Consider the following 26119-nt stretch of genomic DNA (forward strand, 5'->3'; position numbering starts at 1 on the left):
CATTCTGAAAAAATGATGCGTTTACAGAAAAAGTATGTCTGGTTTGGTGCAAAACTATACAAAAGACTAACATAGAAAATTTGGTAGATAAACGTTTAAAGTCAGTATTAAACGGAAAAAATATAGAATCTCGGGAGACGGTTGAAAGGAGCAGCTAGTAAATCCGGAAAAATCGGAACTGTGTCTCACAAAACAAAAATTGTTGTTGTGTGTACCTGAGTATAAGCAAATATTTGAGCTAACTGAAAAAAAAACATGACTAGAATATGGGAAACACTGAAAACAAACAACTGGAAACATTTTCTCATCTGACAACTAATCTATAGAAGCACTGATGTTCATAGATATTGCATACCAAACAAAAAAACTCGGAAAGTGCTTTCCCAGCTTCCAAATTGGAACAGTCAGCAGACATGTGAGTTAAGTGGGAGGGAGAAGAGCTAGCACACCCAAAACAGTCCAAAATTTTGCATTTTGTTGTGCTGGTTTCCATCAGACATTCGAGAGTACAGACACGACAAGGATCTACGAAAGATCATAAAAAATCGAGGAATCAGACTGACGTAGTTTTGTTTATTTGCAGAGGACTGTATTGGAGACAACGAAACGAACGGAAAAAATGGGGAGAGAGGGCGGCGCTTCGAGAATTTTAGAGACAGTCGTTTTATCTTCACTATTCAAACGGTACACAAAACAACAATAAACAAACGAACAAAAAAGGAACGGACATGCGCAGTTGGAACACTTCACAACATTTTAAGGTGTGTGTTTACAACAAAAGGTAACAGTATCCGGAAGCTACTGTGAAAATATATTTTAGGAGATAAACTGATTGAATCGAATCAAAAACATCACAGGCAATTGAGGAAAACATTACCAAGACGGCTCCAAGTTTTTTAAAACTCTTCTGGTTGGTCAATAAGTTTGACCACAAATACCAAGAAACTGAATAGTAAGTAGATTTTGAAAGCTGTTCAGGGACCAGGAATATAATCAGCAAAAATAAGTACCAAATCGGATACCAACATTTGTTTCGATTTTCCCTTTTAGAATACTAATCCAGAGATACAGAAGGTAAGCAGTGAGTAGTTGAAACAGTACAAAGAATCGTTCAAGAATGACATACCTGGATTATAAATCTAGCATAATACAACTTTTCAAAATAAACACAGGCAAAGCGGGTACGGTCCGTTTACGGATCTTGGACCGGGAACGGGCCATTAACGGGCGAACTACGGATATGAAAAGCGGGACGGACCAATTACGGGCAAACTACGGGGAATGTAAAAAATGGCCATTAAGAGGAAAAAATGGATTTTAAGAAAACGAATTTTTTTAAATACCTATGATACCAGTTGGCTAATTCAAGCATTTTTACGTCGTTAAATGCATTATTCAGAGCAAAAACCACATTTACCGACCGAGATGGCTCTTGAGCCGTAGTTGGGCCGTTTCCGGTCCGTAGACGGTCCGTCGCCGGCCCGTAGACGGACCGTAAATGAACCGTCCCGGGCACCAAATTTTTGTTTTTGAAAATTTCAGGTTCTAGCACGGAAAAAGTGCTCAAATTAGCCAAAGGAGAGTGTAGGCACTTCAAAACTCCATTTTCATGAAAAAATTTTTCGTATTATCCTCCGTTTTGGTGATCATCCGTAGTTTGGCCGTAGCCGGTCCGTAAATGGTCCGTAAATGAACCGTCCCGGTCGGCAAAACTGCACTTTTTAAAACTAAACCTTGAATCAGGCAAAAAATTAGCCAACTGGCTACAATGAACCAAATAGCATTGTAGGTACTTCAAAAACTCAATTTTCATGAAAAAAAATCCTCTGGGCAACCATTTTGTCTATCATCCGTCCAACTGGTCCGTACGCGGCCCGTAATCGCATGCGATCTAACTGAGGCTATTAAGCATGACATTGTGTGTAAAAGAGGTTATATTAATGTAATCCTATAAACATATCAATAAAAAAGATGAAATGCCACAATTGGGTAGAGACTGTGTATACGCAACGTTCACTCTCTCTGCTGGTCATCTTCAGCTGAGCAACAGGAGCATTTTTTGAAATATCATAAAATATTTTACTAACAATACATTCTGGAATCATTCCTGATATCGTTTCTGTTTCGTGTGTATTTTAAGAAATTAAGGTATCATTCAAGTAGAACGCATATACCTTATTTCCTCTATTAGTATTGCAACCCGGTCCAATCGAAAATTAGTCTTGCATGCAAGACTAATAGTGGAAATATGGTAAGTACCATTTCTGTATTACAAGTAGATGGAGCACGTATAGGTAGATGTTGAGAAATATGCGAAATAAGTTCTGAACTACACGAAACTGTCAATTGTTATCGTTCGCTTTCATATAAGTCCAACGGCAAGATGGAGAATCAGAAACTACTGAAAATACAATCGAAAAAGTTGGTGTAAGACGTGAAAACCAGAAGAAAATGCGCGAGCGCGAGCTGATCGCTATTTATGCGAAGTCTATTGATTTTACTCGCGTGCGCGAACGGCCAAACGGTAAGGTGATGGGCCAGTAATCAATCGACAGGCAGTGGACAAGTACAACCCCGGCTGAGGCAGATAGAATTGCTACAACGAAGGATCACCGGAAGACGGTCTGGAGCAAGACAGGAGCTCGGTGGAGCATTAGGAAAGAAAAAGGGGGCAGCTGGAGGGTGAAAAAATTTTCCCATTTTTTAGTCTCCTTACGGTTCAATTACGGTCCGTTGACGGACCGGGAATCGAACCGTGAACTGTTCTTAAATTTGAGCCGTTCCCGGTCCGTGAACGGACCGTTTTGGGCACTTTCCGCTTTGCCTGTGAAATTTGAAATTTTATCATTAAACTTTCAAAATACTGCGGAAGATTGCGTGCTAATAGTAAGTAACAAACATTTTTGAAAATGTTACCACCTTTCTGTCTAGAAACTGAACAGATAGAGTTATCAGCTGTAAACTCGGAAAACTCTGTTTAAATTGTTGAGATTAAAACATAAACAATGTTTTTTTCTGGACAACAAAAACAAAAACAGCACACTTCCAGTTTTGGTAGAATGATTTAAACACAAAGTTCCAAGTAGGATTAAAACCTTTCGAATCTATGTATATACTTATTGTAGACTTCACAACTATTTAGAGACCTATTGTTTTCTTTCTGTTTTCCTATTTTTTCTGATAACAAGTACGTGGGTTTATAAAGGTTCTAAAAAAACAGCAAAAAAACTACTAACACAAGTGCATCTTCAAGTTTAAAAAATGCTGGAATGAGTGGGCATCCGGGACTAATCATCGCAAACATTTGAGACGGAATGGAGCACAGTAATGCAAATTTTGAGCGTTTGTTTTCCTCGGTGTTGTTCGGTACCAGCCGGTGGCTCAATAGTTATTTTTTGTGCGTAAAATAATCTAAAACTTAGTTGCAGTATGTTGACCTAGTACTAAAAGTAAAATAAGCAAAAACAGGAAGCGATAGAAAAATGAAAGAACGATGCTCAGAGTATCTGGAAAATCCGTTGAAGTTTGTCCTAAGTTCTGGATTGAAAGATGAAACATCACAAGATAATCGAAAAATATAAAATGAAAAAAAAAAACTCAGAAAAGTACAGTAGCCCTTTTTTGAAGGCAAAAACGGAAACGTTGCTTAATTAGAGAAAACACACGATAAGTTTATTACCAGAATAATTGAAAAGCAATACTTAGTAATAAATCGCACGGTATATCCTATTTCCAGCCCCATTATTTTTTTTCCCATTATTTTATTTTCACGTCTCGGCGATGGGATCTACTCTTTAATAAAACTATGGTTAGTTTGTCCATTTTTCCTAGTTACGCTTATCGAGATCTTGTTATACAATAGTTTTCTTACGCAAGAGTTTTTACATACTTTTAATAGAAAAATATACGGATTTCGAAAAATAACAGTTTGTGTGAATCTAAGCTCAAGCACATGGAGGAGAGACAAAAAGAGAAAGGAGGTCAATTATATGTAGAGGATTGTTATTATAACTATGTAAAGTGGACAATATATCAAAAAGGAAGGGTCACACGAGAAAAGTGAGAATTGCAAAATAAAAAAAAAGAAAGAAGAAGTAACTTCTAAGTAATAGGGGAGGAGTTTTCAAAGAGACAACCCTAACAAATTAGTGAAGGCCGGTAGGTAGAGGGGGAGTCAGGTCAAATTTTGATGAACATATGATTAACGGGGGAAGACAGTTCAGAAACGGGAACTAATATATGCTGAATGTACATGAAGAATATTCCAAGACAATATACAGAAGCAAGAAACAACAAACATCTGCCATCGGACAACTTCTCACATCGGCATGTTGATTGTGGATCTGATGCGATATAGATATATCAAGATTGAACAACGACACAAGAATATTCAGCAGAAAGAAGCTTGGGCAACAAGAATGATAGTTGCGCAATCCTGAATATATCCAACTAGTTGGCCGTGCCTTCTTACCAAAAAAAAGCAATCGAGATAAGATCATGATAATTTGGATGATGCAGTTGGCATATGCAGGCAGGGTCATTGAACTAAGTACATGTTTCTTGTTTCAAAACTATGAATCTTAATCTTGTATCAGCTGTTTGCCAGAGGTGTTACAAATAAGCTAGGATCATCCGGAAACTGTGACTACGGATTTCAAATATTTTTGTTCGTGTGTTTGCAATTAGAAGAAGTGTATGTTTCGTTTTTTTATGAGCATGAATCGATAAAAACTGATTTCATTCATGTTAAGAATGTTCGCTTGATTTTCCAAATTTTCGGCACAAAAAAAAGTGGAATTTATATAATCATATATTTTTGCAAGGAACCGGTTTTCATTTACTCCAAGTCTTAAAAACGGAACATCTAAACGTGATACCACTCAGAATATACACCCTCAACCCCTAGAAATTCAATCTGTTTTTTCAGTGTATCTTTGCACCACTTTTTAGGTCCAAATAGTTTCTAAAGAAATCAGCTCAAAATTAAAGAGGTTAAATTTTGTCATTTAAATGTTTGCACTGGCATATTCTCATTTTATAAACTTGATTATCATACATCCTAATTTGTTCGGGTTTCCAGAGGAAATGGTAGGTTTTGTTACAGCTACATAAATAGCAGGTGCTTAAAGATTCGTCGAAATTTCCAAAATTAGTTTCATAAATCCCTGTCAAAATATTTAAAACGGTAGCATTTTCTTCAAGTGAAAAACGAAGAGAAACATCTTTTGAACACCGTGTCAATTTGTATGTGTCCATCCGTTTCGGAGAATGATGATTTACTAGAGAATAACTATGTGTTGTAACCCTATTAGTAAGTGTTCTCGCGCCGGTAGGGGGCGCCCCCGGGTGTTCGTGTTGGGCGTCGCGGTCTTCAATGAAAAAGACGAGAAAATTGAGGACGAAGTAGAGTGATGGAGAAGGAGAAGAAGAACACATATTGTTGCCTACATATGTACCATTTACTGAAGTAAGAAACTAAAGGAGAAATAGAGATATGTTAAATCTATGTCTAAAAGTGTTGCGCCGATAAGGAACGGTATGGAAATTGGTGCTAACTAAGAGATCAGTGAGAAGTTGAAGCTCGAATATGTGATCAAAAGGTGTTATAGTTCATAAATACGACTGTGAAACACACCTGTTTGGTTTCTTGTACATATAGACTCCCACTGGCTTTTCTATTTATACTACTCCACTTCGGAATGTAGGTTGAAAATATCGAAAAACAATCTGAAAGTGGACTAAACTTGATAGCTAGAATTGATGAGGAAATGGGAAGATATGCATCTCGAACGGTGGTCAAAACCATCACCAATGCTGACCTTCACAAATACACACTTTCAAATCAAACCGGTCGGTCTTCCAAACAAAAAAGTTTCAGTTTCGTCGAAAACTGTGTTCAGTCTCCGTAAACAAAACAATCAACAGTAGGTCTATGACCCTATGCTTTTTGAACAAGAAGGAGGAAGAAGCTACCGGATGCATTAGGCATACTGTAGGAAGTTTCAAAGCAGTAGAGAAAGTGACTTAGAGAGTGAGAGTGAGAAGAATGAAACAAAAAGAACATGATTTGAGAAGAGTGTCCGAGGGGCGAGAAGAGTGCAAACGCACTTGTTGCATCGGAGACTATCAAAGTGTTTCCGAAAAGAAAAAAAAAACAAACAGAGACAAATAGGGAAAGGACAAAAGTTCGAATGACTTAAAAATGAAACTATTTTTCTTTTGAAACGCTTTCAATCAAAGTGAGCAAAGCTACGGAAAAATTAGCAATTGAGCGATCTTCAAAGTTTCGACATAGGCTTTGTCATTGCAATGAGATTTCAAAAACATACAGAGAATCGGATTGTTTCAATTCCGGAAGCACAGTATTGTAGAAGATAGTGTAGTGATTTTTAAAGAACTCTTCCTACAAACATCCTGAAACAAATAAAGTTTCTTGAGCTTTTGTAACTGTCTTGTAAAAACAACTTTCTAGATGCCAAACCAGGAGATAATCGGTCAGAAGTGAATAAAAACCAGGTGAAAGTGATCAAAGCGGATTTAAAACAAACGAACGGTCAGTCAGCCGGTCTAGTTTACCTCCCCCTCCCGCCGTTCGTATCACAAAGTTTTGTTTCGCAGAAAAAAGGAACAAGTTGCAAACAAAATATTTGCGGAGAAAGCCAGAGCCAGGATGGTGGTGGGCACGAGGGTACAGGGAGCAAGATGAACGGAGGAACACAGAGAGCACAAATTGAAAATTGACGACAAACAAATAAACAATTGAGCTCTCTCTCAATTTTTCGATGTTCATCGTCTCGCTCCGAACAGTCTGTTCGTAATGCGACTACTCCGATCTACGAGAGGTGGAACCGAGTGCCACCCGGCACCCGGGACGACACGCATTTCGTGGAGAAGATGAGAAGAGGAACACTACCAGTTCTTCATTTTTCAACTGATAACCATCAATAGAAACAATTGAGAGACAGAGTTTCAAACTGTTGTTGTTGCAAGTTAACGGTTCAATTCGCTGACACACGCAGTTTTCAAGTGTCGTGTTTGAAGGTATTATCCAATTTATTTATACATTTTCCAAACGGATCTTAATGTTTGTTCAGTGTTTTTGTTATAGAAGTTATTATCAAATCCTGAAAATAACAGTCCTTTCCATTTAATTGATATCCACAAAAGCAAACTTCAGTAGTAATGGAACTATTTTCTGATTGAAAAAAAGAGATGTTTAAAATTTGTTGACTCGTTCTTTTTTCAAACGTTTCCATTTTGAAAAATGATAAAGTGAACTTTTCGAGATGATTTTTTTGCTAGATGTGTGACGGTGGTGTCAAGCAGGATAGAATAGGTTATTTTAAGAATTAGGCTGAAAAGTGAAGATGCAAACATAAAAAGCGTATATTCAAAATTTTCCAAATTAGAACTCTGGGAACGAGGTCTTTCATGTAAAATTAAATTTTGAGACGCCTCTGCTAGTTTAAACATGAAAACTTTCAATTCTTATAATTTTGAATAGCGAAACTCAGAAAAACATTTGTCGCAAAACATACCTCTACTCTTCAGTTATTTTACCAGCTCTACCGCGAGTCACGTAAAGATAACCTGTGTAGCCGAAATGCAGGCGAATAGGCGGTAGGCAGACTAGTAGGTGTGTAGCAATGTGATACTTCTACTAACAATTTTTCTGAAAACATTCCACTGATCGGCGTCCATCGTGGAAGCCAATGTGAAGCCACGCAGGATGTTGTTTCTTCACAACTACGCCTCAAATCCGATACTTCAATTCCTACGTGTTCCTTCTTCTGAACCAAATATAAAGATATAATCAAATTATCGTTTTTTTTTCATTTTCAACGAATCAAGTAATTTCTCGGGTACGCAAAAAAGTGGTCCACGTACCGTTCAGTGCTAGCCATCCAAATTCATCAAGGTGGGGGTGTTCATCAAGATTTGGCAACCTTCAGATAACAAACAACTTGTATGCCGTTCCGAGAGAAATGAAACATTCTAAACGGCAATGGACGAGAAATGTTTTCTAGTTAATTAATGACCTTGGATTTTTTCTTGCAATTTGCAGTTCAAATAAAAAAAAGTAAAATCGCGTCAGTTGTTTTGTATATCTTTTATTTTGTACTTTGTATTTCAACCATACGAACTCTGTTTGGCTTCTAAGAGTGATAAGTTTACCAAATCCTTTACTCTTTTGTCTCTTTTTTATTTTCAGCAGAACATATTTGTCGGACGTATGGCACATAATCAGCAACTCCGGTACAGTGAAATGTCTGGATGCTGGTAAACGGACGGAATCAGTATATCCGTATTGGATGGTTCAAGAGTGGGTCTAATTTTTAGGCATCGTCTTAGACTGTAGGTGAAGGTAGGAAAGACATCAAAATTGGTACGGGAAGGAGGTGTCAGTAGTACTGGATAAGGAGGTGTAAGAAACACTGGATAAGGAGGTCTACGTAGCACTGGATAACTCGCAATTGGATGATGTGAACACCGAGGGACCATGTGTCGAGGATTAGCTGAATCCCTGAGGATATACGGGCACATTTTCGTGTTCCGGAAGAAACCCCAGAAGAACTTCAAGAAGACATCGGTGGATATACTCGTGATCACAGCAATCGTTTGTCATTGAAGAGGGGAGATGTTGGGTATCAACGTGTATTGACCCACGACGTGGCTAAGAAGATCGTACAACGTGAACTCTATGAACTAACTTATTTATTCCTTAGTTTAGTAATGTAATAAACTACTCGTCTTCGCCTCCTCGTTCTGCCTCAATACATAACAATATTTCATCAGTTCATGAAGAAATAATCAAAAGCTGAACATTGCAAACACAAGAAACAAAGAGTAAGAAATGTATCTCATTTCTGATTCACAAAAATTGTAAAAATGAGTCAACCACGTCCTTTGATGCTTTAAATTCAAATATGCCTGGTAGATGAGCTATCCGCAGTTTCATAGATTAATTGGGCTCTCTGTTTCTTATTATTTTTATTTTATTTATTCGTTATTGTTCATCTCTAATTTTGAAGCATGTTTTACAGCATTCACACAAAAATTGAGTTTCCAGAAATAAAATAAAAAAATGACAAAAGTAATCGACAAGAAAAAAACGGAAGATGACGGGGAACTGAAAAAAACTATGGGAGTAGACAAATGGGAAAGCGTAGGAATTAGCTAAGTTTGGAGTAGTAAAGGGTTATAATCGGTTGAAAAATTATGGAGCTCCCTATGAGAAAAACATTTGATTTAAAACAATTTGCAACGTTGCACATGATATTCGTGATTTTTGGGATGTGAGGAAAAAATGAGATCAGATAAGGATTGTGAAGATGAAAAAAAAAATTAAGAATTGGAAATTCGTGACTCACTTTTGCATTAGCTGTTTAAAATTTCCAACTCCTACTTTGTTTCAGATCAAAAAGTGGGCAGAGTATCATTTTCAAAAAATTAAAAGTGAAATATGGAGAATCCTACTTGCAGAATCGGATCCTATTAAATGAGTGAGTAGGCAATATGTTATTATGAAAAAAAAATCGAATTGTTTTTTTACATCATTCCTGCTTTTTGTAAATTCTTCTGAATAATTGTATCAATAACACTCGAAATGACAAGTTGTACCTGAAAATTGGGAATTAAGTTTTTTTTTTTGAAGATCAGTTCAGAATTAAAATTCCAATAAACCAATAACCTACCTGATTAGTGTCTGTAGCGCAAGTTTCATGCATATAAATTGTCTTTTTATCAGGATTCAAGTTCAATTCAGCAAATTTCTGCTTGATGAACGAGACGGCCTCCTCATAGTTTTGACCACCTTCATAATCTGGGAATGCAGTCGTAATATTGACTCGTTGAATCTTTTCCATAAATAAATCTTTTTTATTCATAAAAAGAATCATTGCTGTTGAAAGGAACCAAGTTGAATTACAAATTGAATTGAAAAGCTGCATGGACTCGATCATTCGGTTCTGAAATTTCAGAGATGGATTGTGGTGTGCCAAAAAAAAATGACGATTAGAAAAAATCCATGTTTTACTGTTTAACTTTTTTGATGAAAATTGAAAAATGCTGCGGTGTGTCTGGATTTGCCTTCAAGAGAAAAGAACACGAAAAAGGAAACATCAATAAAAAGTTAAACTAGCGCAGCCTGTGCCTACGATTCCCAAATTTGATAATTTTATAGACGAAATCTCTTTTCAGCATTTCCTTATCTCTTTTCAGATTTTTCAAGAAAAAAAGTCACGGAAAATGATAGAAAAAAAATGAAATATCGCAACTCGGGCTTGAAAACGGTGCCCGGAATTGCTGCATTTTCACTATTTTCACCACGGCATACTATTTTTCAAACCACAACTGATTTATTGTTGCCACTGATTAAATTTAAATTATTATAAAGGGCCACATTCAGTAAATCTCAGTGATGGATTGACTGCAAAAACAAGCGCAAATCTAGTTTCAAAGGTGTAAAACTATACACCAGAGGTGTGCGACAAATCTCAAAATTTGCCGAGCTCTGCAAATTTGCCGCACGCCCCTGCTATACACCTTCGCATGATTTTGTTATAGTATATGCTCTAGCTACATTGCTTTGATATACTACAATTAATAATCTCAGAAATGGATTTAAGAAGAACAAGAGATGCCTACACTTTTCAGGTATGCTAGATAAGTGCAGACAAAATGAAGATTAATGCGTTTGCTCTCTCAGGTCATCGATAAGTTTTTTTTTGAACATTTCGAAACAAAACTCACCGTCGTTTCATCTTCGAAAAGAACTTGATCATATTCGGAAATAGCAGTAATGAAAATAATAGATTCGACATTATCAAAGCAATGGATCCACTTTCGTCTTTCAGATCGTTGACCTCCCACATCAAATACACTGAAATCAAGGATTAAAACATCAATATTCATTTATTCCCTTCATCTTTTCATTCCACCTTTCCTCGGTTTCTTTAATTTCAGCTAAATCCAATTGTCACCATCAACAAAGGAATACATAAGAAAATAGTGTTGCTATGGAGACTCGGTGAAAACCCCAGCTCATTTTGTTTTTTGCTCTGGGAAAAGTGAATCAAGAAAAAATGGCAAAACTAACCGGAAGTCAAGCTCCTTGATCTTAAATTTAACTTCTACGACACCAGTTGTTGCCACTCGAGAATAAAGAATATCTTGATCGTTTGGCCGATACCCAGGTTCAGATATACGCTGACAATTATCCAGAAAACTGAAAATTCAATTTTGTGTAAAGGGAGAGAGTTACATAACTGGGAATATGACTAATTAAATAAGAAGTGAACAGGAACATTAGTGCCACGTCGCGGCATTTGTTGTGCAAAACAATTTTTAATGATTAACGATTTTCGTACTGTATTTTTTTGGATAAGAAATGTTAAAATTTTGTTTGCACAATTTTGAAGAAAAAAGATAAAAAATTAAGATTTTTTCAAAAAAATTCTTCAATACTCTTCAAATTATCTTTTAATTTGAGACGAGTCTACATTAGCAGCAGAAGTCAAAATAAAAAATGTTAGAAACGTATAAAAATGAATTTCAGAATTATTTTAAACCCTTAAGCGCACTCTCAACTTTTGTCGATGTTTCTAGAAAACTTAAATATCAATTTTTAAACCAATTTCTTCCAATGAATGTAATTTTGACGCTACTGTACAAATTTCTTACTATTTAGCAGAATCTGGAAGTTGATATTCGCTACGCATTTCAAATGCTTTCTTCACGCCAGGATCTGCCCATAACGATTGAATTGCTTTCGAAACTTCTTCTGTCAGTGCTTCTCCTTCTTCTCCATTTTCCTGTACTTTCATAACTATTGCCTTTTCTGCTTCTTTTTGTCCATTTTCCAACGGTAAATGCAGAACTCCGTCCATTGCTCTTAAAATTGTGCACATTGCAGAAACAGTATTATTGTAAACAATTGCTCGTTTTTCATTTACTTCTTCTTCTGTGAATCCGTTGCTATGAAGAATTCTGAACAATAAAACCAATTAGAAGATGCGAAAAAGTCCTAGATTCAACATACTGCATCTGTTTCAGAACTGTAGATTTTCCACATTCTCCTGCTCCAAGTAGCAAAAGCTTAACAATACTACTTCCAGCTCGCTTATCCGCATTCAATTGTTTTTCAATTTCTTTGTTCCTCGCGTTACCTTCCGAATTTTCATTGCTCTGGCATGAGCCCATATCTAAAAAAACAATGATCTATGAGTAATTGATTTGAAATATCGGAATAACAGAACAATAAAAAAAGAGTAATACACAAATGCATTTGAAGTATAAAGATTGGAGGTAAATGGAGTAAAAGTTGAAGAAAAGAGATAATCTTATCTGCTCGTATATCAACTGCACTTAGCTTACATCGCCGGCTCCGTCGCCTTCATAAATCCAAAGTCAAAGACGACGACGAAGAAGAAGAAAACGGCGTCGACGACGACAAAATGCCTGTATTGTTCGATGGGGATTAGCGTTGATAACCTACACTCGAATAAGAGCAAATATCAATAGAAAAAGAGAAGAAGAAGAAGATGGATGGAGGTAAAAGGTGGGTGGAGAATGGATTGTGTTAGAGTAAGTGCGTCACAAGACACCACGATCCTTCTGTCGGCGCCAAACGATTTGTATCGTTGCAGTCGAGAAGATGAAGAAGAAGCTGGGGAGAAGGCAAGTGCACCTACTACAAACTCAGGAAATCTAGGAAATGAACAGAGAAAACATTTGGCTTTCTTTGTGATCAGAATGGAGAGCAAAATATAACAATGTTGATAGATCGTAAAGACTGATAATTTCGATTAATATTTCTTGAAGATGGACTGAGATTTGGGAAGATTTTTAGTTTGAATTGTTCAATATACACCAAAATGTGAAAACCGAGAAAATTAAAAAAAAAACTCGATGTAGATTGCTAAAGAACAACAATCAAGAATAAAATTCCTAGAATTAAAAAGTGTCCCATCCAACTTTACGCCAAAAAAAATCGATCACCATGTAAACATATTCAAAACAAGGACGTGAATATTCATACTAGTTTTTTAAATTTTCAGAGTTGGAAATAAATCGTTTTAAAAAATGTATTTACTACTTAATTACTATAAACCCGTACAAAATCATTTACGAGTTTTTCATATTTGGTGACAAAAGCAAGGCTTGAGTGATTTTTTGATAACACTTTTTTCTTGAATACCAAAGCGTTTCTAAAACTTTTATAGCATTTTTTCAGACCGAACAAAGAGCTGATAAGCCACAAAACGGGAATAAATCCAACAATTATTTACACTATCGATCTCTTAAATTTAAATATATCTATCGCACACTTTTCTTTATTGAATGTTCAACAACAGGTGAAATTTTCAGGAACACTTTTTCTCGATATATTTAAACTTAATATATACAACTGTTTTTTTCGATGGTTTTTCAATGGTTTATTTACTGTTTGTATTTTGTACCTACAAAAAAAATCGAAGAAAAGGGGCGTGAGAGACAAAAACCACGAGGTGTCTCCTAGACAACGTCACATGAATGACTAAAAATTCAATAAAATAGTTATTGAAAAAAAGGTTGTGAAACATATCACATGATAATTTAATTTTTTAATTATGTTAGTTAACAGGAAGAAAATTATATTTTAAAATGGGCGTGGTGAGAGGGTAAAAATGGAGTATCAAAAAACAAGAACATAAGTACAAAAGGATTTGTTCTAGAGGAATGATTGTAGTTGAAACCAACATGAATTGTCGTTCGGATTTCATTAAAAACATTTATGAATCAGAATTAGGTAGAAGACGCCTCCTACACCTTTCTGTTTAAAAATTACAAAATACTACGATCAGTTCCTTCAGCTGGGTGATCCGGAAAATACAGATAATAACTAAAAAATTTCAGTCATTCAACCAAGAAAGCGGAAAAAAGACTTGAGTATATTTGCTTTCGTATTTTCTCCTTAGAGACGTGAGAGTCACCGAATGAGTGAAGGAATTGAGATGGAAAAGGCAAGTGGACAGGTAACACTGGACGTTGGTTGTGAGAATAAGATTAAGGAATTGAGAATATGATATTGAGATATGAAAGTCAACACAACGTGGGCGATTGAGTAAAATAATCTAGTTTTATAAAATTAGAAATTTGGAATTCGAAATATATTTTGGAATAAGAAATATTAATTTAATTATATTTTAAAACTTGCTGAATTACCAAACTGAATTACCAAATAAGTATGTCTCGGTTTTGAAAATTATAGGTGGCAATTACCTATTACTTCACAAAAATCATACAATCTATTGGGCAATCAACACATTTTAATTACGAGTAACTCATTTCTAGACATAAAATTATCAGCTGGAAGTCTAACAAAAGAATATTGGAGACATCCAACTTGGGAATAGTGTTTATTACGTACGTTCTGAACTCATGTCTACAACTAGAACACTGATCTCTTTAGACGTTTAACCCGAATAATGAAACACAAAAATGACGTGTAATTGAATAATTCTATCAAGGAGCTCGAAAACCCACATGGCTACAAAATGTGAAAAAAAAATTGGAAGTTTCTCTGAAAGTAAGAAAGTAGGATAAAGTAAGATGAAGACGCCAAGTTTTCATTCTTAAAAAAATGTGTTTTGTCGCTCGGAAAGCATAATTTGTTTCGAATACTTTACAATAAAAGCCTTCTGGGGCTGAAGCAGACACGGAAAACACTGGGGTACATGCTAATTATTCAAAGATCAGTGAACAAGTTAGTAGATTAACACAATTTTTATGAAAAGAATCGGCGGGAAAAATGAAAAACTTATTGAAATAAGTTCCAACGGTCAATGGGAATACAGTCAAAGGAAACACTATTTTTAAAAATCTACTATGTTGAGATATCACGAAAAAATGCTTGATTTTTTTCCAAGATCCACATTAAATCTCATTAGTTCTACAATGAAAGGAGCGAGTTGCTAATTGGTCTTGCAGTGGTTCTTTCGGAGGAAATTCAAATGGAAAATTGCGTTATTGAAAAAGGGTTCTTTCTCGATTTATTTTCGTTTTTTATTGTGCTGGTTTAGCATTTGGTCTTATTCTGAGTTTTTCAAGTGAACTCTTTCCATTAATGGAACTCCATCTCCAAAAAATCAATATAACAATTGCTCATTTCTAGAGAATATCCTGCTGGATGAGCAGAACACAACCTATCAAAAAAATTTCGAAATCAAAAAGAAATGAAAATATTTCTCCCCCGAGAGTGAGAGTATGAATCAGAATAATTTCGATAGACGTTCTTTGCCACAATTTTTGTAGCAGATTTATGTGGCATGTAATCCTTCACAGCGAATCAAGACAATAGCTTGCGAGCACTGCTTTCACGGATTACAGTAGGTAATCGAAGAGCAGGGATACTCGGAAGAAGAGATTTTGAAATAGGATTTGATGGAATTGTGAAACTAATCTAATAGTAACAACACAACTTCAAATTACCACCATAGATTTGTTTTCTAAAAATGAAAAAAAAATCAATGTCGAATTGTCAAACTGTTCTGAGACATTTGGACCAAATTTTAAAATTTAGTATTAAGAAAAGAGCAGGTTGAAATAGGAAACAAAAACTTCAAAATCGAAATCACATGGCACATCTCGAAAAAGGATTGTTTACACCAAGAAAAGAGGTGTCAGATGGACAAAGAAAAGAGTGCATACCTAAAAGAAAATGACGTGGAATTATCAGAAAACTTTCTGAATTGATTCAATGGTTTTCCTAGACTATTATAATTGAATTCAAGTAATCAATTTCACATGGCTTATGCTGCTGCAAAGTATGTTAGTGGAACGAGTCCTATGATCGAAATATTCAAATATCTAACCAAGTTTTCATTAAATAGTTTACACCGCCTCAGAGAGCAAACAAGAGAATAATGGGAGCACAAAGAAGCATTGAGCCATCATCAGAATATGAAACGTGGTTCCTCTCCTGCTGCTGCTTCTTCTTTTGTGTGTGTGTGTGTGTGTTAACTCGAAAAACAAAAACGATGAGATAAATCTCTTCCAGGGTGTCAAGGGAGAGGTGAGACAAATAATAATTGAGGGGTTGATATCGAGAACATTTTCTCCAATCAATAGTGCCTTTTCATGGCGTCTGTGACTCATTTTGTATATGATAGAGGAAGAAGAAGGTGACTAAATAGCTGATCAGAATTAGATTTTACTCCGGAGAGATGAAGATTATTCAAATTTTGAGGTTTTAAACAATAAGAAAAAGTTAACAACACTGTAAAATCATCATACTTTCATAAGAATATGATCAAAATCCCTTCTACTACAAAGTGACATGATGTCTAAAAGTGTGATATACACGATTTCCCATGTGAGTAAAAATGTCAAAAAATTTATAATTTTCAAATTGATATACATTTTTCCGGAAGGAACATTATTATTATTATATTATTCAAATTTTTCTATTTTGGTCTTAATCCGGTTTCAGAAACAGGTAAAACTTCCTCAGATTGATATGAAAAAAAGCTTTTTAAAAATTAGTTCTAAAATCTGAGGAACCGAGCTGTTCCAGTAAATTAAATTAACAACAATAAAGTTTTGTAGTGAGTGAATCAAAAAATCGTTACATAGTATTACATAGAAGTAATTTTTTAAATTACTAATAGGGTCTGCAAGATTATTATTTTTTATGCGAAAGTACTCAATTTCCCATAATGCTGAAATTCAAATTAGACATAAATTTATGGCCAAATGTAAAAAATTAAAATTTCAACCGAAAACTTTTGAAGTTGCCGAACTTAATTATTTTCTTAAAATACATTGATAACTGTCATGGTATGTATGTACTATGGTTTCAGTAAAAACCAATAAAATTTTGAAGGGCAAACTGCAGTTAGGATCTCCAAATTTTCTAATTTTTTTTTCAAAACAAAAGAGCAGTATACAATTTAAAATACAGCGTGATTAAGAAAAATATCACTGAAAGTTTCAAATTGTTCACTATTGGTTAGCTGTGGTCTAAAACAGGGAGACAAAACTAATTTGGGCGCAATTATTTAAAAAAAAACGTTTTCTTTCTCAAAAAAAGTGATTCTGCCGATTAAACCGTCTCAGTGATGGAGGAATTTTAACCCAAGGGCACCAAATTTAAAACCACACGCAAGTGCTTTCACTCATCTAGACATCAACATCGTTCTGTACATATTGGAGAAAATTTAATTTTTTTCTTTCTCATGACTTTCTTGATAAAAATGTCCCAGAAAAAAATACTGAAAACGCATTATCCAATTCACATGTTTTCTAGATGCTGACGCAAGCACCGCCACACCAAACACAAAGCTTGCAAGTTTTGATTTATGAAGAGAACAAGGAAACGGGAATGGAAAAATGGGATTAATGAAAACGAAGAAATTAGGTGCTCTCTTAGAAAATGAGGTGAAGAAACCGAGACAGAGACAGAACTGCTGTGAATTGACTGATGAAATGGAGAACAAGAAAGGAGCAGAAGAATAAGTAGAAGCAGTAGAAAAAGACGAAGAAAAGGGTGGGAGTGTTGAGTACTCTCGATAATATAGACAGAGTGTTACGGAGAGAACCCAAGAGACATAGCAACCGGTAATCAACGAAGGCTCGCCATGCGTGTATATCTAGTAGGGGACATGATAAGCGAATGTATGTAAGTAGATACACACATCTGGTACTGGGAGTAAAGAGAATCAGAATTCGATGAATAAGAGCAAGACGAATTGAATTTGGTTTACTGATTAGAAGAAGCTGGTTGGGTAGCCAAAGAAAAAAGATGAAGAAATCAGATGAATAGAGATTAGATGGATATCATGAATACATGGGTAATAGGCAGGAAACGGCTGGAGCCACGACAAAACAATAATTGTGTTAGTCTACAAGCACACATCGATGTAGTTTCTTCGAATAAAAATGGAATCGATTTTCAGGTAAAAAATGCGTCATCGTAAACGGGTTTGTTATATTGTTGACAGGTGATTTAGAGATCAGAAAGGTTTGAGTGTGAGTTCTAAAAAATGTGAACAGATCTTTGTGGTGAATCATATTGAGCTTAAACAATAATAATAACGAACGAGGATAATTGCAAAATGCGATCAAAATTTTTAGTTGATTCTCAGATCATACTCCGTTATAGAAAACAGGTATTTCAATGTGTTCATGAAGAACTAAAAATGGATTAACTTGAGTTTGTGGAGCGTATTCATTTGAAGTCCTAGCTGAATACATACAAAACGAAAAAAAAACTGTGATTACAGAAAAACTATAGGGCCAAAACTCTGAAAATTTACACTAGTAGAATGCTCACTACTTACAAAAATACAATTGTTCTATTTTACAAAACTGTCGAAGCAGAGCTTCAGTACACATACTTTTTTAAAACTCAAAATGCTTAAATATTTCAAAGTTATTGCGAATACATTTTGTCAGAGAAAGTACTGTGCAAGTCCAATTATAATCACGAAAGCTCATATTACTTTTAATTAGTGGGCTCACTGAAGTTTTGTCAAAATTTAATTGTTCCAATAATTGTTTACCAATCCAAGAAAATCCAGCATTTGTCCAAATTCTTGGTATATTTCGTCAACTTTCACATATGAATAGTGGACAAAATTGTGCATTAATAAATTGCCAAATTTTTTGAAATTTGAAATTAAATTTCAATTTTTGAGGAAAAAAAGTAACTTAACTGATATGGTGATATGGTTTGAAAAATGTTCAAAATATTTTTGACAAAAAATAGCTAATTGTCTTGGCGTAATTTCTGAAAATAAAACAACGAAAATTTTTGGAAAGCCAAAAAGCTTCATTTTTTTATTTTCAAAATTTCCTTCGAAATAATTTGTTCAAAAAACTCCTTTAAATCAATTTTTTGGACATTTTAATTTCAAATACTTTTCGTTAAAAGCTTTGCAAGCTTTGCAAATTGTGAAATTTATCGTGTGAATTTGCAATTTTAGATTTGCAATTTTAGTTAATAGTCGAGGTCTGGAAAATATTATTTGATTTAATTTCGGTAAAATGCAGAATAAATAGAATTAGAAACAAGTTCATTGAACTTTGCCAATATTTCCCGGAAAGTACTTCCTAGATAATTCAAACTTATCACAAAAAAGTTATTTCTGCTCAGACGTCAAATATCAAAAATTCTCACGTTGAAATGAAAAACATGAAAATGAAAAATACAAGGAAAGGGAAAAATATTGTTGCGAAGCAGAGTGCAAATGACTAACATAAAGATAGAAACCTCTAGATTTTGTATGTCTACTTGAGCAACACACCCCTATACTTCACATCCACTTTGAAAGTTGAAGCTCATTAGGATATGGTTCACTAGCCTAATGAAACTCACATTTTGGAAATGTACTCTTTTTTGCTGACTTTTCGATGCTCAGAACTCATACCTTATAGCTCAAAATACGTGATGAAATAATAAGATCACACGATTTGAACTCTATGATTTCTGCCTTTTATCCTTTTCTAATAATTTATTTGAGTTCATTACAATGGGAAAACAATTGTCATTCATTGTTATTTGAGTTTTTGAACTAAAATACTTGTTGTTTTATCATGCGGAATAAGAAACTAAAAATTTCAGGATGATTATTTTCTGTTTATTGATTATTGTCATATCACATTTTTTAGAAAATTTTAACTATGCACATGAAATGTTAATGAATCTATCACTTTCAGTGTCTGGTTGTCCTTTGTCAAAATAACGAAACTTGCCCTTTGTCAAAATAACGAAAAATTCAAATAAAGTTGAGATCATGTTTAATCAAAATACACATAAGCCGGAGCAAAAGTGGGTTAATACAATAATTATTATTTTCTGAGTTCTTCAAAGACCTCATTGTCAATTGAATCAAACGTTTGAATGAGGTCTAAACAACAAATATTCCAGAATTTCGTTGATTCTTCCTTGTTGGAAAAGCTTGAGCTTGCATTTTCTTTCGAGCTTCCAGTGCTTCTTCGTAAGTTGGTGGTAAGGTAGTTTGTGAGGAATTTGTCATGCAAACTGTATATGATGGAGGTTTCTGAAAATTTCCAGCGTAAGACGTTGTTAGAGTTCGTAAGATTTTGAGAATCATACGTAGAAGTTTACATTATCACTCAAAATCTAATGAGAAAACTACATTCCCAAGTTGGTTCAAAACTATTATATTTACTTGGTTAAGAAAAACTTCAGTCAAAGTTTGGCAGGGATTTAATCAAACGTGTTACGTTGAACCAGGTAGCAGCTTAAACCAAGCCAGCTCGAAATTTTTTCTACAGAGAAGGCCTACGCAGAACTGAACTTTGACTCTTTCAAAACAATTTCACGGATAAGAGTATTTTTAAGAAAATCGAATTTCATTTTTTATGACAAAAAAAGAATTTCATTTTTTATGACAAAAGAAGGGACTTTTTGCTTGACAGATATATAAAATTCAAATCTTTCTGTCAAATAAAATGCAAATGTATCAAATGAAAGGTCTATAGTTGTATGCTTTAATAGATTTTTTAGTACATAGACGAGGAACTAAAATTTTCACATTTTTAAAAACAAAAATCACTTACCTCCTCTTCGACAACTGGTTTCTTCATGCAATCGAAAGAGCTATAAAAAGCTTTCAATCCGATATTCAAATCTAATGCAACAATTACAGCCATTGCGTGAATCCAAATGCAAACTGTCGGATGATCTTCAAATGCAATATTTACAACTTCAGGATAATTTCTTTGTCGTCTGAACTCCATCCGTGCTTCTTTTGTTTTCATATTGATACTCGTCTCGCTTAGAGACAACATGGCTACACCAGCACAAAGTGAGAAACATATGAACTGGAAATAAGATAGAATCTTGTAATTTTATGAAGAAATCAAAAAATAATGTACCTTGACTATAACACTGGGAAAGATGAGAATGGGTAGATTACGCGCAGTACCAAAAGCAGCCAAAAGGAGAACGATAACATCAGCGAGGTAAGCTTGAGCAAGATCACGAGGGGAAAAACACATATGTAGAAGAAGGTAGATGAGCGTATGAAGTGATAAGGAAAAAATCAGGTGACGGTAATGCTGGAAAATTAAAAAAATTTTAATGAAACGAATGCGTGAGATATAGTTTATGTTGTATTATCTCGTTTTTATTTGAATCTAAAATTGAGATTCGAACTTAAAATCTGGAAAAAGGCTCTTTTGATTTTTAAAAAAATTGGTCAATATTTTAATGAACTTCACTTTTCAAAGTGGATGTGAAAAAATGAAAAAAATTAGAACTATTTGAAAATCTATTTTAAGTCAAATTAAAAAAAAAGTAAATTCCTTTATTGTGAAAACTAAAGGCGGTGTTCCATTAATGATGCTTTAAATCTTTGAAACTACTGTCATTTGCTCACAAAATAGTTATCTCTATTAAAATACTATGAGTGGCGTCTTTCCCTAGTTTTAATTTTGGAAAAAAAATGTATGAGTTCTGAACTAAAATTTATAAATGTTATTTACATTTAAGGTGTCCAATTTTCAGCAAAAAAAGTAAAATGATTACTAACATAGTAAAAAAAGAAATCCCTCATAATACAACTTATGTATATTTTACGGAGAAAACTCCTGTCTTTTTCTTTGTTTTTTTCTACTGATTAGCATCCTTACCTTTTCCGCTAAAGTTTTAACTATTACAAAGATAACATAGTGAGACATTTATAGAAACGTTCGATTATTTTGCTGCGACGACACACAAATCATGATTTTCGTGTTGACTTTCTCTACACATACATGAAAGGCGGAGACAACATGACCGCCAGGTTCACATTAAAATGGGAACAACCTACCCGTTCCATAAGGAAGCACTTGATGAGACACGAAGAGGACGGAGAAGGCGAAGAAGAAGACGAAGGAGATGATGAAAGGGCATCTCGATTAGATGACGTTCCATTTGTTGTGTTTGTGGACGACGACGATGCCAAAGACATTTTGGAGTTGTGTCTGGAACTGGCAAATTTGAGAGTATGAAATTCAGAAGAAGAAGCAGATGTCAGAATTGAATAAGAGGCGAGGCCTTCTGAATTGTAAATTTCAAAGTGCAAACAGCAGAGAGAGAATGAGAAAAATTAATTTGAAAAGTGTATGACGAGAGATGGGGAATGAAGAACCATCAAACAACTGGGGTTACTCAAAAATATTTTTTTTTTGCTGTTGTTGTTTTCTGAACATTTGAAACTTCAATGGAGAGGAATTTGGAATTTTAAGCCTCTGTGAAAAACCGAAAAAAGAAAGTATTAAGACGGAGGTATTGGAGTCAGATGATGGATGAATGGCCTTGAAAAACATCTGGTCAAGTGGTTGAAAATGATGGAGGAAGAAAGAAACATTTGGAAGAAAAACGTGATTTGTGAACTTATGTCCTCCGATTAAGACAAATGGATAAAGATCAGATGATACTATTATATTGAATTAAAAGATTAAAAGAAAGGAGTTTTTTTTTGATGGAACCGACTTTGTGTGGGCTATAAAGCTTTTGAGAAAAGGTATTTGAGAACTTTCGAGAATAATACATTCAATTCAATAAAGGATTAACCAAAATTGAGTAGCGAAATTATGCAGCATTGTTCATTTTCTCGTTCTGTGCCATGAAAAATATTGTTATCAAAAAAGTAAGAAAAAATAATATCAAACATTTAAATTGTAATGAACTTCTCACTTCTTATGTATATATGTTTGAAACTTTTGTTTTAGTAATCTATAAAAATCTTACAAATTTTAGAACTTTGTACGTAATCTACGACTTCATAGCTCCCCCATCTTGCCTTCTTGCACTTCGGCGTGAACTCCGGTTTTTGAAATCCTACAGTACATAAATTTGCCACCTTCAATCAAATTATGAAAGTTCAATTGGGAAACGACATAAACCCCGTATGTACTCTGGGAGAAGGCGGAAGTTCAGGCGTAAGGTAGGAGATCGACTTGATGGTAGGCATTCAAGCGCTTATTTCGAACCACTGTGAAGATCATTTCAAATGTAAAAATTTTAAAAAAAGAATGAATGCGAAAAATATTGCAATTTGTTTTCCACGTTGCCTTGTGTCTTCGTACGAAGATACAAGAAAATGGGGCCTTTAAAGGTGGAGTAGCCCCAGTAGGGATTTTGTCTAAATGCACTTATAATGATCCAAAACCACCGAAAAAATAAAACACTCCAAAAATTTTTAGATTTTTCATAATTTTCGCTCAAAGTTTTGGCAAATTGCCAAAATTTTGAGAAATACGAGGTTTTGAGGAAATGACGCATGTTTCGATCCCTACACTGTTTTAATACACTTCATTTGAACAAAATTAAAACATAAAAAATGTCGGAAAAACAATTTTTTGGTCGACTTCCAAAATTATAAGTGGCAAAAACTGAGTAATTGCCACTTTTTGACAGTAAATATAAAAGCTAAAAATTTTTTTGAAAAGTTTTATAATGATATTTGGACATTTTGGGACAAATGGAGTGATTTTTAACAATTTCCCCACTGGCGCTACCTTTAAGATCTTTATCTCAACGTTCAAACTCATTCAACATGGGCTGCACATAAAAATCTTTGGGTGCATTACTCTTAGTCTTTAAAAAGACAATTAAAACTTTATTCAAAAAAATTTTAAATGAAAAACCGTAGAAGGATCAAAAAATCACACATGGACAATTGCGCAACAAGATATTTGTTTGTTAAACGATGCGACAAATTCTCGATAAACTTTGCAATGAAGAATGCAAAGATTGCAACATAGCTTTTAGAATTAGAATTATGCTAATTTTTTAGTTAACCAGTTTGTTCGCTTTGCGTGTTCTATTACTTTTTGTTAGATTAAACAAACGTATAAAATTGAATCATTTTCCAAGTACCATCACAACACACACCCCGTTGTATGTATTTTCAAAATAGGCCAAATTATTTTGTATCTCTGATAGGAATTGATAACAAAACAAGAATCAATTCCCACGTGACATTAAATATATATTAAATTGGTTCCCATAAAGGTTCCATTAAAATAAAATAAGTTCTTGGAATTTCCTGGCGTCTACGTAATATCCAATCAGGTCAATAAGTTCTTTAGTCAATTGCTACTTAGTTTTTGGTTTTTTTTATAGATTTGTTAAATTTGAATGAGGGATTGAGCAAAAAAATATCAAAATTTTATCAAGACATTCTGATAAAGGAAATGGAACTGGTTCCTTCAGATCAAATGCAAACGGGTTTTTGAGTCTGGATTAGGTCTCCTCGGAATACAAATTTAACTCTCTGACGTTGAGAATTCAACGGAAATCATTATTTTGACGTTCATTGTCTGCGTACAATTTTTCGCCTCAAGAGTGATGGTTTGATTTTTGATAAACTTCTAGAAATTATTATCAGAACTAAAATTTATTGAGCATCGAAACAAAAAACATTTTCAAAGTTTCCTTTGTGATGAGAAAAATCAATAAAACGGGAAGTACTCCACGGAGGTTGGTAACCTAAAACAAAACAGAATGAGACAGTATTTCTTTGAAAATACATTAAAAATACTGTTGCGCGAGAAAAGATGAGAAAAGAAAAAAGAACGTGGAGAAGAGAAAATTAGATGGACATTAGACCTCTTCTGGTAGTCGATCAAACGTCGACATCATTTGAAGATATTCTATGGAATCAAAAATTCAATCGACTGTTTTTCTTTTTGGTGTTTAAAGTTAACCGATCTAAATTCTGAGTTAGAACGTTGATATTGTAAAGTATTTTAATATTCTTATTAACACGTAAAGAATGCAATAAAAATACAATCGATTTTTTATTTAAAATATTGTGAAAGACGGGTGGAAATAGCGTCTCCGCTCATTGAAATTTCAGAATGTATAAATGTATAAATACTATAAATGCAGAAATACCAAAATATTCCAAGGATAAACAAAATATTTTCGGTAGGCTCTTAAGATTTTGAATGACACTTTACTACAAATTTAACACTGGATATTTAGTAATTGTATAATAACATTATAAAAATATTTCAGAGCAGTTTCAATGTTAACAATAATTGCAACGAAAAGGAGAGTTCAATTTCGAGTTTGAATATATGAAGAATTTTGATTACTATGAGTAAGCTCATTAATATTCGAAGCACTGACATTCAAAATTCAACGAATTTCAATTTAAATTTCCACAAAATTAGTAAATTAAAATATCTGTCAATTTACTTGTTTTGTTCAAAGTCCATGAAAAATATGTTCATATTTAATAAAGTTCTGTACCTATGCGGTACGATCAGTACGAATATCAGTTCCGAAAACTCTATTTTGACATTTTTTGGGTGCTAACCCTGGAATACATGTTGGAAAAACTTCCGTTATGGGTTCATCAAGCAGTTCTTAAAATATCATCATATTTTGTGAAAGATCTGTCAGTTTTCATTTCAAGTTCAGTACTTGAATCATTTTTGCACGAGCAAACTTTCAGGCTACAGCAATCAATTTTGCGGTTTTATGGCTGTCAAACTCTTCTCGATGTTCGTAATGTGTTTTTTTGATTATAACTGGAAAATGTCATGTTATCAATGATTAAAACAAATGCACTCGGTGAATACATACCTCAAACTGATAACTGCTCCGTTTCGTGTCGACCTTCACCTCGAATTTTGCAGCGGTATATGATGATTCAGGACTTCATGTTGATGATTATGATGACCTGTATTTGGAAAAATGAGTCACATGAACGTCATTAGGAACTATATAATGATTCACATCAACCTCCATGGACATCATTCACTTCATTTTCATAACTTTCAGATCGTTTTTCAGTTCATTTCCCACCCGCTTCTTCGTTTTGTTCTGCTTCATAAACAACCCAGATTGCTGAGAGTTTGTAGTTTACTGATAAGAATGTCCAAGTGATGATAGGAATATAAATTGATCTATGATTTGTATCGATTATGAAATAGTGTATTAGGCGGGCGCTGGCACGTAAAACATAAATAATCATGGGAAAAACATTAGATATAAACACTAATCTTTGACCGATAATATAAATCAAGGAAAATTGAGAGAAAAAATAATTTGAAAGGAATGCGGTAACGATTCCAATAATTTGAATTAGGTTTAAAGGTGGTATAGTTGTGAAAG

At 34.2% G+C, this 26119-nt stretch overlaps 2 protein-coding genes and 4 non-coding genes across 8 annotated transcripts; 3 read left to right on the top strand and 3 right to left on the bottom strand.

Annotated features, from left to right (window-relative positions):
• Positions 1 to 457: 457 nt before the first annotated feature.
• On the top strand, positions 458 to 612 carry C34D1.12. The gene has a single exon (NR_069875.1). It is a non-coding gene; the product is annotated as an Unclassified non-coding RNA C34D1.12 (non-coding RNA).
• A 5406-nt stretch (positions 613 to 6018) lies between these two features.
• C34D1.14 lies at positions 6019 to 6224 on the top strand. Its single transcript, NR_069876.1, has one exon. It is a non-coding gene; the product is annotated as an Unclassified non-coding RNA C34D1.14 (non-coding RNA).
• Positions 6225 to 6554: 330 nt separating this feature from the next.
• C34D1.13 lies at positions 6555 to 6819 on the bottom strand. The gene has a single exon (NR_069877.1). It is a non-coding gene; the product is annotated as an Unclassified non-coding RNA C34D1.13 (non-coding RNA).
• C34D1.7 lies at positions 6581 to 6774 on the top strand. Its single transcript, NR_069878.1, has one exon. It is a non-coding gene; the product is annotated as an Unclassified non-coding RNA C34D1.7 (non-coding RNA).
• A 2171-nt stretch (positions 6820 to 8990) lies between the features above and the next one.
• odr-3 (Guanine nucleotide-binding protein alpha-17 subunit) lies at positions 8991 to 12203 on the bottom strand. The gene is made up of 6 exons (NM_073889.3): positions 12041 to 12203; positions 11683 to 11988; positions 11099 to 11227; positions 10753 to 10882; positions 9696 to 9968; positions 8991 to 9621 (listed from the first exon to the last, which is right to left on the bottom strand). The coding sequence occupies exons 1-6, from the start codon at positions 12199 to 12201 to the stop codon at positions 9550 to 9552; spliced, it is 1071 nt and encodes a 356-aa protein (NP_506290.1). The 5' UTR covers positions 12202 to 12203; the 3' UTR covers positions 8991 to 9549.
• A 7560-nt stretch (positions 12204 to 19763) lies between these two features.
• C34D1.4 (Alpha/beta hydrolase) lies at positions 19764 to 21978 on the bottom strand (the record flags this gene model as incomplete). Of its 3 annotated transcripts, none has more annotated exons than NM_001269556.2 (4): positions 19764 to 20042; positions 20566 to 20829; positions 20884 to 21066; positions 21819 to 21978. In NM_001269556.2, the coding sequence occupies 4 exons, from the start codon at positions 21957 to 21959 to the stop codon at positions 19890 to 19892; spliced, it is 741 nt and encodes a 246-aa protein (NP_001256485.1). The 3 variants fall into 3 exon arrangements, with proteins under 3 accessions (NP_001256485.1, NP_001256486.1, NP_001256487.1); NM_001269557.2 differs by lacking the exon at positions 21819 to 21978 and adding an exon at positions 21640 to 21805; NM_001269558.3 differs by lacking the exons at positions 20566 to 20829; positions 20884 to 21066; positions 21819 to 21978 and having other exon boundaries at positions 19890 to 20018.
• Between the last annotated feature and the right edge of the window lie 4141 nt (positions 21979 to 26119).

The sequence above is a fragment of the Caenorhabditis elegans genome, chromosome V (genome assembly GCF_000002985.6).
Source record: "Caenorhabditis elegans chromosome V".
In the NCBI taxonomy this organism is placed as follows: domain Eukaryota; kingdom Metazoa; phylum Nematoda; class Chromadorea; order Rhabditida; family Rhabditidae; genus Caenorhabditis; species Caenorhabditis elegans.